At 37.3% G+C, this 11,745-nt stretch overlaps 2 protein-coding genes across 2 annotated transcripts in view; one reads left to right on the top strand and one right to left on the bottom strand.

Annotated features, from left to right (window-relative positions):
* Positions 1 to 205: 205 nt before the first annotated feature.
* LOC134679340 (keratin, type II cytoskeletal 1-like) lies at positions 206 to 1,012 on the bottom strand. The gene has a single exon (XM_063538242.1). The coding sequence runs from the start codon at positions 1,010 to 1,012 to the stop codon at positions 206 to 208; it is 807 nt and encodes a 268-aa protein (XP_063394312.1).
* Positions 1,013 to 3,329: 2,317 nt separating this feature from the next.
* LOC134678915 (amyloid beta A4 precursor protein-binding family B member 1-interacting protein) overlaps positions 3,330 to 11,745 on the top strand; it is a 79,764-nt gene continuing 71,348 nt past the window's right edge. Inside the window, exon 1 of the mRNA XM_063537660.1 lies at positions 3,330 to 3,626. The gene's annotated coding sequence lies outside the window, so the exon portion shown is untranslated. The remainder of the gene's footprint in view (positions 3,627 to 11,745) is intronic.

The raw sequence follows: 11,745 nt of genomic DNA, 5'->3' as shown, positions 1-11,745 counted from the left end.
TGGGAATTATTTTCAATATCATAATAACGGCAAATAAGTGACAAAACTATTAATAGAGCAGTCGAAAAAAGAACAAAATTTGGGTGATTGTGTACATTAGTGACATCCCTATTAAAATTTGAAATTATATCAGAAAACAATGAAAAGGATAAAGTGATTATAATGCAGTATGCCATCATAGTGTACGTCGATTTCCAGATCGAATTTAAGGCGTGCCAAAAATCTTAACCAGGTCTTCGTCACAGCGGATCCTGTGCGCCTGTGTGTTGGGTTGGCGCCTGGCGTAGATTCGACCGTCGCGAGTCCAGATGTACCGCCAGTTTGTGCGTGATCCTTCATGGCGGGCTTTATAAAACAGCTGACGGTTGGCGCGTGTAAGCCGTTCGTTAACGTAGAATTTGCGAGGTGGCCCGGGCAGGTTAAAGCCGGTGGTATCTGCGCCGCGGGTGCGGCGTGCAGCATGCAGAAGCTCGTCTCGCAGCGCGCGCCGTGTCAGCCGCACAGCCAAGGTCCGCGGTCGGCCGCCACTGCCGCCGCCGCCGCTGCCGCCGCTGCCGCCGCTGCCGCCGCTGCCGCCGTGGCCGCCGTGGCCGCCGTCGACGCCACCAGCGCCATCACCCGCTGCACGTTGCATCCCGACACGTTCTGCGCTTACTATATCTTTTGGCTCTATTTCTACACTCAGTTTTTGTGCGACCAATACCGCCAAGTGGATCGGGTTTTCATTATTTTGTTCATCGATGCCACTTATTTCAACATCAGTGGACAACATTGCCTGGTCTCGGTCGTTTAGTTCTTGTTTTAGACGTTCTACTGTGTCTGTCAGATCTTTGACATCGCCCGTATCGCTAGCCGACCGGTCTGGGCGCTCTTCCAAAATCTGGACTCTCTCTTCCAGGCTGCCGATGCGATTATCGAGGGCCGTAACTGCGAGGGAGAGTTTTTCCAAATTAATGTTGATGTTAGATAGCTCTAAACGCATCGCTGCAAATTCCGACCGGAACAACTGCATCTCTTTAACGAGGTTGCTATCGTCGTCACTTTTTGTAGGTGAAGCTGTATTTGAACGAACGTCGTTCGCGGGCTTGCTTGTCCTTGCACGCGTACTTACGCTACTGCTATCATTTTGTGCAACCCGTAGGGCTTGTTCACAGCAAGTGGAGCACTTCCAGCTGGTTCTTTGCTTCGGGTTCATAAGACTCCATCGTGCGTAGGTCACGCTTGCGCATTCAATGTCATACGTGAGTTTACAAGCACAGCAGACTAAGATTTCTTTGCTGGTAGGTACTTTGTCGCAACGAGGGCATTTCACGGGAGCCATAATTAAGTAAAATATCAATTCTGTATTCACAAAAGTCCCAGTTTTACTCAAAATTACGTCCGAGGTCAACAAAAGTTCTCGGAAATGGCAGCGGCGAAGTTATGAAGCCAACATTTAATTTAGCGTAAGGCAAGTAATATGCCAGCAGCAAGTATCCTTTGCATTCAAAAGAAAGTCGTTTAACCTATCGTAGAATGCAAATGAAGTTTATTATAATGTATTATGAACTTTATTAAACATGTTTACCTTAACTTGAATTTTGAAGAGATACTCTTTGCGACCCTTTCAAGTCGGTTTCTCGGGGCAATAAATCGCAACGCAATAGTCAGCAAATGCTTGTTTGTCTACTCGACAGTCTTTGAAAAAGTTAGAGTCGCTTATATTTTCTAGCGGATTTTTTAGAATTTCGCGCATATTTGCTTGGAATATGGTTTGCTCCTGTTTTTCGGCCTCGTGCTCGGCCGAGATCGCTCCAGACTCCAGACGCTGTAATCCATAGGTTAGTAAATTTTAGTACCTATGTATTCTGGTTATTTTCTTCTTTGTATTGTTTTTGAGATCGCTCCAGTCCTTCCACCACTTCCACCACACACATAAAATCAATGAAGAAGTAAATTAATACAAACAAACAAAAATAATAATTAAAATGTAGTTGATATGAAAAAAGGAAATGAATTTATGAAAAGTCTAAATACAGCGGCTACACATACATCGGAATTTATCCATTGTCTTAATACCCCCCGCCGTTATTATTTATATATATATTTATTATGTAGAACAAGAAGATTGTAGGTACACAGAAATTTTGAATAGCGAACTGTAGACATTTAGCTCTATTTGGAAGAATATTCCAGGATGCCAAATGCTCTTACCGCTTTGCATCCGCCTATTTGATGCTGACGGCGTTTAATAATCTGTGCTGACGGTACATACCTTTCCATAAATTCCACCAGAAGCTAGATTTCACAGCACTTGTCGGCATTTTCCTTTTCTTTTAAAAACACATTTACTGAGGAGAAATGGAAAAGGCAGCTTCCATAGAACGCAGTGGTTATACCTACACACATTCTTTGGCAGTTATGAAGCCAAGATTTAACTTATCGTAGTTTGGGTAGCGCAGATCAGAATCAATCTGTATATTTCGTAGGTAATATCTAGCTAAAGGCCACATTTTTCTTATACCTATTGTATATTTACCTTGTTTTCTTCTTAACTACATATTGTTTTTCTTATGTCTCCTATCTTAAGAATATACCGGTACTACATTATGGGGGCGCCTACATACGTGTGTTGATTTTACTGATTGAGAATCTGTAGGTATGCTTCATCCATTTAGAGAATCCATGTAGAGAAAATGATATGTGAATCTTATTTGTGATATCGTAGAGTAGTATCAAAAAGAATAGATAGTATAGAGGGGTCCTGTCATTGTCAATTTTGTAGTCACGGTACATTTACTGCCATCTATCGACACACGATTAAAACTTAAAATAAAATTGAAAATGTATAAATTAATCAAAATATGTTTACGGATAAATGATTTTTAATTTTTATTGTTCCATACTGACCCGTTCTTTAACTGATATGTGTTAAAATTGTTAAATATCAAACGGTGTCCTCAACGCCATCTAGCCGAGAATAGGCCAAAGGTATAAATTATAATGGCGCCATCTATTCGAGAATGACTTTATCTTGATATCCCAGGCACGTTTCTTTCTTAGACTTTATTTATCTTATACGGAGTTATATATATCTCTGGTAGTATTAAATTAACAAAGAATAACGTTTGGTGCGCCCTCTAATGACACTAGTTGTCGTAACAACCTAACAGCTTTCTCTACAGGTGGCGCTAATTCCGCAGATTAGCGCTAGCTAGGATGACAACGATACCAGCGGAAGCTGATAGATGGCGCGTCATGTTTCAATAAAGTCTCGCAGTGCGCCGACCCGTCCCGACTCATACCAATGCAAGATACGCTTCCGCCTACACATTATGTTTAGGTATCCCTCTCCTATCGTAGCCGTATGGAGTCAGTACGGTCGGTACGGCACGGGTGTCGACCGTCGTACTCACTGGCTGGACGGGCTCTGTTTCAGTGTGCAATGAATCTTACCGGAATGTGCATTGACGACTCTTGGGATCACAAACGATAATTTTGTTCACTAATAAACATTCCGTAAGTGAAATTACATTCGGTCCTCTAAGAAGTTTCATTAAGTTGTGGGATACAAATCGTGTTTACTTTACAGACAGTGAGTGAACTACATATATGTTTTGAATTGTGACGGACGGCGTTGTATGATGGTAAGTTTAAAATGTTTTGTAGTGCATTATGTTGAAACGTGACTTATTGAAGATCAAGATCATTTTCCTCATAGTCACTAATGACTCTGGATCTAACATATATTATAGGTAGGTATCTAGACCTACATGTAGGTATTTGGAGTCGTAAATGAGATTTGTCCTATTGTGCCTTCTATTTTAATGACAGTAGTACAGGATTTTCAATATAATTCTGTCAGAAATTTACATAAAGTAAGTTGGTAGGGTAGGTAGATGTGTGTAAGTTTATGTAAGAGAGAGAATAAAAGAAAAAAATTGAAGTCGGTTAAAAATTAATAGTAGTAAAGTAAGAAAACCTTTCTATTTAGGTACCTAACCATTTCATGCAATAAAAATAAATAGCTCGTCAAGTTGTGCACTGCTGCACCGGGCACTTTCTAGAAATAATCTAGAGGAACGGCATACAATGGGTACCTAGGATATCTTTTCTGTAATTTTGAATCCTTAAATAGCATTTGAAATTATAGCAATCCCCGCTTATAAATTTCATATAAGTCTTCTAAATGTCTTTGAGCTATTTTCTAATGCCTCTATCAACGGTTTGAAAGGATCCGTTACTTAGTTGTTTGTTTTTCAGTTCAGGACGTAGGTATTTTTTGCCTGATACGAGTATGTCGTAATTCAGTTTAAGATAATTAGTGCAATTCATTACAATACATTTAAATGCTAATAGAACTAAAGTTAATCGTACGATAAAATGTTATTAGACGCTAGGTGAATGTGCTGGTCTCTAAAACCTTTTTCAGGGGGTGTGAAATGTATAGAAGAACGTTAGTGTTGCAGGGGTTCAATAGTCGCCGCGGGGCGGGATCAATGGTCGCGCTCGTAATAAACGCAGTTCCGCTGCTGTCACGCTTACAACTGCTATTTTACAGAATTCTAATAGCCTGCCTGAAAGCTCTTACAATTGTTATACGAAGATATGACACTTAGTTTGTCTTATTGTAAACCCGGCAACCTACCTTTTGGCGGCATAAAACTGAAAGAAACTTAAGTTTAACTGAAAATCGTAATTAAGTGTAAATAGTAGGGTCATTGCGTCGTGCAGTGCCTGTTTCCGTCCAGGTGGCGTAGTTACCACAAAAACACATACTTACCCACCTATATATGTATTTAAATTATACGCAATTCTTGAATTCTTGAAATTATACACAATTATTTGTGACAACTACGCCAAGAAGACGGAAACAAGCACTCGCCGGTGACGCAATGACTCTGCCTAGGTAGGTAGAATATGAATTTTGAAAATAGTTGTTGATCCGGCTCGAAGGGCCACGAACGTCGTATTTAAACGATAACTAATAATATCTCGCTGTATAGCTTAAGAGTCGATCTAAGCTAACTCTGCATCGAGGTTGCAGTCCAAAGTGTCATTTTAAGCATCATATCGATTTATGATGACATTCCCATACTTCGCTGTACGTGTACCATTGCCATTTTCCGCTTATTAAGGGACAAATCTCATCCGCAGGTAAAACTGATTTTATTCTGAGCCACTTTAAATTCGAATCAAAAAGATTATATTCTTTATGTATTTATTACTATTTATGTACCACTAATAGATTTTGATTTTTTCACAATTGAATCCTAGATTTGTTGTACGATTGGCAAGTTAAAACGCTGAACTTAAAATTAGGGAATACATAGGATGGAGTGGATAATCACCGTTTAAACCTGTAATTCATCACAGAACTTTGGGATCTAAACAATTTAATATATCAAGGTCTAGCAAAGAATGGCCCCATTTTCCTTTCCAAATCCATACATTATATTTTACGTCAACCTACACAAGATTGTATTATAGTAAACTAGCAAATTTACGCAATTTCCCGCTACAGGTGCTTAGGAAGGCAATATCACCAATGACAGAAAACGTGTGGGCGCCTGATTTACTTCGGTGCTCATAATGGGTAGGTGGCGGTTAACATACTAGTAGGTGAAAAACAAGCTAGCGAAAAGTACCTACTCTTTCCCAAAGATTGATATACAATTATTAATAAAGGCAGCTAATCCTTATTGATTTGGTGCATGTTAGCTGTCACATGTAAATGCTTAGGGTTCAGCAACCGTGCATATAAAATTAATAGTAGATTAGTAAACCGGCGCTTTTTACCAGGAGTCTTCGTCAACGCTTCAATTTCATAGTCTATCTATGGGATATAGGAGGTGGGTAGTCCGTGAGTTTGTAGAAGAGCATGGTAAAACCTAACATCCAACCTTCGGTTGCCCCGCAGCTAAGCGTGCGATATCGTAACGGCCAGCGGCAGACTAAACAACGTGTGCCACTATTTGCATTCTTGTTACACGCTGTAACGAATACCACTTCGATAAAACAATATAAAAATGTATGTACTTTCCAATTGCTTTGTAATAAATACACTGATATTCCGTACACCTTTGCAATACATTGTATCACTATTGTCAGTAGTAATTTGGGATTTAACATCAGAAGAGTAATTTAACACCCAATCCAATCTCTTCAGTCTGTCATGGCTAGTGCAACTACAATCTAAAAACCAATTATCGCGATCACAAACATTAGTAACTAAAGCAGTCTCAGTTGATAATAAAGAAGCATTAATTCCCTTTTTAGACGATGAAAGTTCTTGACTTGAATCATTGTTTAAATTCTTATTCAACTTAGGACACTTCGGCTTGATATGTCCTTCCACATGAGTCTGAGATAGCCCAGATAGGAATGAATTTTTAATTGTATTATTGTTTATATTGTATATTGTTTTGTACGAAGTAAATACAACGCAAAAACATTAAATTTGTTCTTTGTCATTAAAACCTTTTCAGATGGTTTTAAATTTGAACTTGATGATTCCTTTTTGAATTCGCTGTGCATTAATTGACATTTAGCAAACTCAGATCACAGCTTTGTACTCGAAACTTCCATTTCTATTATCGGAAGATAAAAATTATTTGGCCAGCCATTTAGCACCAACTCTACTAGCTCCTCATCATCAATACTGCAGCCAATGTAAGCGAATTCTTGAGTTACAGACGTAATGTTTCCAAGATAATGATCCATGCTCTTGAAATCTTCATATTTGATTAGAGCTAATTTCCTTTTTAAAAGAGGAAGTCTACGGCTTATGCCAGTATTCTCATATGCTGATTTTAAGTTATAATGCTTCAGAAGCTGGTTTTGCATTTTTACATGTGAATAGCAAATTGGTTGAATATTCAAACTAATTATTGCATGGGCTTTTTGGTTTTTCGTGGGATTCTTTACCGCATCACCAGACCCGCTAGCAAACTCCCATAAGCCATGGTCTATCAATAATAACTTCATTTGGAATTTCCATGTCGCGTAATTATTCAGACCTTCCGATTTACCGATGGACACATTGGAACCGGTACTTACGATCAGATTATTTAATAAAACGGCGTTTTCTTCCTTTTCATAAAATTATATTTTATTATGAAGCGAAAACTTCACGTAAGTAATACGTATTTACTGAAATAAATTAATTTTCACTGATTTTATGGTTATGTTTATACCCATAATCTATTGGAATCATAGGTATATATTTTCAAGATCAAGTAAAACATCATTGTGAAAAATATTGGCACAGAATACAACATTTTATATTTCAAATTCTTGTCAACTAGAATGTAACACATTAGCAACTATGAAGGTTTAACAAAAACCAACGGCAAATATGCACTTTGGCAAACATGTATCTGGCCCGTGGCGTATTATCGTTATATTATCCAAAGTCAATGTAATAGACCCATTACAGCTGTGTGTTAATTAATACATCTCCATTTTGTAGAAGACTTATTTTGACCCAGTAGTTGGGTCGAATGTTGCTGCTTGAATGGGCCGGGTTGTTATATTGCGTATGTCTTCATTTCGTATTTTATCTATTCTTCTCAGTTTCAGGATACTTCTTTCCATGGCGTTCTGGCAAGACAGGATTTTGTTCTTGATTATTTTAGTAAGTCTGCCTACCATATGTTACATCAATCCATAACTTTCCTTTTGAGATTTAGATTGTAATTTACTTTAAAAATTTATTTTTGTGCCATACATATACTTTTTTCATGTTGTGTTTATTCTTATGTCTATTTCATTTTCGTTTCGTTTGGTGTTTCATTTATGATGCTCTGAAAGAGGGTCTTTGTTGTTCTAAAAGTGTGCAGACAGAAATCATACTACGTTTCTGCACTAGAGCATTTTACTTTTCAAGTGCGATTGGGAGTTTCACTAAAAGACCTAGGTACATATCGTCAGAAAATCGTAGATATGCTACACGTATGAATAAAAAATAAATTGAAGTTTGCTATAACTGATATTGGACCCGAGACGTGACTTGATCTAAGGCCGAGACCGCAACGTGAGGTGTCGATTTCCTTGCAATCCAGCTTAACGCGTATTTATCTGTACTATAGTGTGCACTATTGCACATACGCAAGTGGGTATAATCATTTATATTACACAAGCAGCCACCCGTGACTTACTCCTCGTAGGTAGTAGGTTCAGTTCAGGAAACGGAGTTGGAAAAGTCGTAGCGCTTTTTGGCAAAGTATATACAATTGTACATATTATTGGGCTGACAAGTGATGAGTCACAGCCCGGCCCCGACAAGGGAGTGCCCTGCCGGCTGTGACATCACTACGACCTTTCCACCCTCCCCGTGGATTATATACGTACAATTATCACGACTGTTTCGATCATATCATTCTATTTAGTGACATTTTTTATCTAAGTATATACAAAGCAGTGAAACAAGGTATTTTCGTAAACAAACAAAGTATTACGATACGGTGAACTAATACAGCTTACACTGCGGGTTTTTTTACATTGGTCTGTATAACCTAAATCGAATGTCTGACTATAGGTACATAATTATCATCGCACAGTAAAACGCGGGTAATCCATTATTTACCTTATGTCATTGGGATTAGATAAAAAATACACCTACATTGTGTGCGTCCGACTGCACCAGAAACTGCAGATAAGACTTGTGATAGGTATTTTAGGACTGATTAGAAAAGTCATAAGTACCTACCTACATTTAATCTGAAATTAGCCTAGTGAACTAATTTCTTTTTATCTAATTTTGATTCGATATAAAATATAAAACTGAAAACGCTATAAGAATACGACTAGATTTTTTTAAAGAAATTATAATTTTTTCCAGAAGTTGAATACGGTTTTAGTAATCGTATTAACTGGGCCATTTTTCTCAGTCTTCTTTGTTCAGGTAGGTATATTGAGAGCCCTTTTCCACGACTTTGATCTGAAGTCTTGGCACAAGTCAATTTAAACGATTTTGGGTTCATTGCAGACTTGTGCATTTACTTATTCTTTTGAAGCGTTTTATTTACGCGGGTTACAGATACTTTTTAATAAAGTAAAAAAGTGTGTAATCTAGTAAACGAGTATTACCTACCAAAACGTACATAAGCATTTTATAAATACAAATACAAATGTTTATTTCTTAGAAAATGGTAGGAAGGTACACTGATGGTCTAATTACAATAAGTGCGTCATACTCTGCCTCTATCAGCGTAGAAACATTGATTGATTACTTAGTTGTTTATGATTTTCATAGTTCGAAAAATATTAATAGTCCAATTTAAGCAAATTATCTTCATTTGTTTAGGCGAAGCATAACGTCTGGCAATCGAGTTCACGTAATAGAAATCTGTGTAGTAAGACGTTCATTCACCCCTAGGGAGGCGAGCCGCGAGCAGGAGGCGCGGACGCCGCGCCGTTTCCTTCCGAGAGCACGAGGGATCCGGCAGCAAGCGCCATTTTACTATATATGTACCGCCTACCACCCATTACCTACATACAATTTATTAATACTGTAACCGAGTTATGACATAATTACTGTAAATTTCGTAGTTTATTCAATATAAAAGTGTTTACGTTTTCAGGGTTCATGACTACGAAAAAAATATAATTATTCATGGGTGCTAACACTATAACACCAAACATCTAAAATGATTTAGTAGATTGTCTTTGGTGTTATGATAGAAGGACGTGGCAGTGGTAGATAGACAACCTAAGTAACAAATCTAATTTTGAGACCTGGGACTATTAGGTTTATGCAGATGTTGCAATCCAAAAGTTGGCAATATTTAATGAAGGATTAAATTCATTTTAAATGTGTCCCAACTACGACAATTGCTAAATGAGCTGATATGATTTAACATTATGTAAGTGGATTAAAAAGTTTCAGTATATAAAGATGGAGGATACACTTTAATTCGTTTTTCTGTATTAATGATCTCCGTCTATTAGTTAAATAAATATAATAATAAACTTTCATATACTTATTGCACAAATTAACCTTATCTAAGGACCTGTATAATGGGGCAAGGAATATATGATTACGTAGCCATACCTTTAGCTATATTTAATTTGCTTTCTTATTTGTGTTGCCTAGAATTTGGATCTAAAGTTGGTCAGAGGCAATTACAATCGGACAGTATGAAGTAGCGAGAAAACGGCGCCTCGCTTCGACACCCGAACAATAAAAGGTCAACCCTTGACCCGGCCGGCGTCCGCGCACTGCGCCGGAAACGACCATCCATCAGGACGAATCACGCCGCGATATCGAACGACGGTTAATTTCCGTTTTACCCGTGCAAATAAATAGCCGCCTAACTATTAGAATAAATACCTACTTAAATATGACGGCACAGATATGTCGATAGTCACGTCGTTCTTGGGATCACAGTAAAGTTAGCGATTGTTGGTACGTAGATAACATAACAAACACGTTACGGTGTTGGTAATGCTTTACGTACGAGGTTTATCTATTCCTGCAACACATTATATTTTATTTCGCTCGGTTCCAAGCATTCTTAATGTTTTGTTTTTATCCCCAAATTTACCTAGAGATGTATTTAACGGTATCGCACATACTTATTTTGCTTCTGCATAAAGTAAATACTTAATACATAATTGTGTGCGCCAGCCTATCAGTTACTTGTACTTAGGAACTTGGTGCTTTCGTAATTGTAGATGTATACGCACACCCTATTGGAAGTCAGTCATCCGACACTATCGGCGCGGTTAAATTTAGTCTAGAGGGCTTTAAATAGGATCCCTAGTGCTTCCGACACCGACTAGCTGCTGTTAACCGCCACTAACTTTAGTGAAATACTTTTGTTTTTGTGAGTGGTATTTAATAACGAATATTTCTATTACCACTGTACAATTTAAACCTTCATACGTACCATACCAAAATTTAATTTCTAATACGTAGGGATGAGCTTTACAAAACTGGTAGGTATTTGGCTTAAAAATAAAAAGTGAATGAAAATGAACATTTTATTGCAATGCACTTATGAATGTCATTAACTGCCAAAAGAAATAGCAGAGACCAAATATTTTTAACTAATATTTGTGACGTCCCACGGTCAAAGGTACCTTATGGCGGGTATGGAGTTATGCATACCCCAGTAATCTACAATAAATAAGCTATCGATAACACAAAAGATCAACCTCCTAAGTTGCGTAGTTACAGAGATATGATTTTTTGAAAATAATGTTGTGAAATGAGCAACTTTACGATAGAGAAGTTTTAAGTTTAGCCGCCTAAAAAACTATGTTCCTGAAGTAAGTTACATAGCTGACTACAAATAATAATACCTTATATATCTGAGATTAAAAAAATGTTGCGACTTGTTCTGTAATGCAAATAGAAACCTTTGATATCGACTGATTTATGTGTATACTAACCAGTCTCTTTAAAATAAAGTTTTATTTCATTTTCACGATTGATTGCAATGAGCTCTCAAGATTTAAATTTTATCTATTAGAAAACGACACTGAGAGACAGTTTAAGCAAAAAACAATACCGATTTAGAGGTGAAAATGTATTTTCTGACTTTTTCATATAAAATCAGAAAAATGAATATTTTTACTTTTAATGTAACACACAATCAATTTTTCTGAGCACATATGAAAGAAATTCTGTCATTCAAATGAAATAAATCCTAAAACCCCAACTAAATACTATAATTTAACCCCTTATGCCACTTTAAACTTACATAACAATAACAGTATTTGCTCCATACATTTACGAAAAGGTACCTTATGGAAATAAAT

Source organism: Cydia fagiglandana, chromosome Z, assembly GCF_963556715.1.
Source record: "Cydia fagiglandana chromosome Z, ilCydFagi1.1, whole genome shotgun sequence".
Classification (NCBI taxonomy): Eukaryota; Metazoa; Arthropoda; class Insecta; order Lepidoptera; family Tortricidae; genus Cydia; species Cydia fagiglandana.
The sequence above is the reverse complement of the archived record's forward strand: the minus strand, read 5'-3'. Positions and strand labels throughout refer to the sequence as shown.

Coding starts and splice junctions, on each gene's coding strand:
- LOC134679340 (XM_063538242.1), bottom strand. CDS start 1,012: ATGCAGTTGTTCCGGTCGGAATTTGCAGCGATGCGTTTAGAGCTATCT.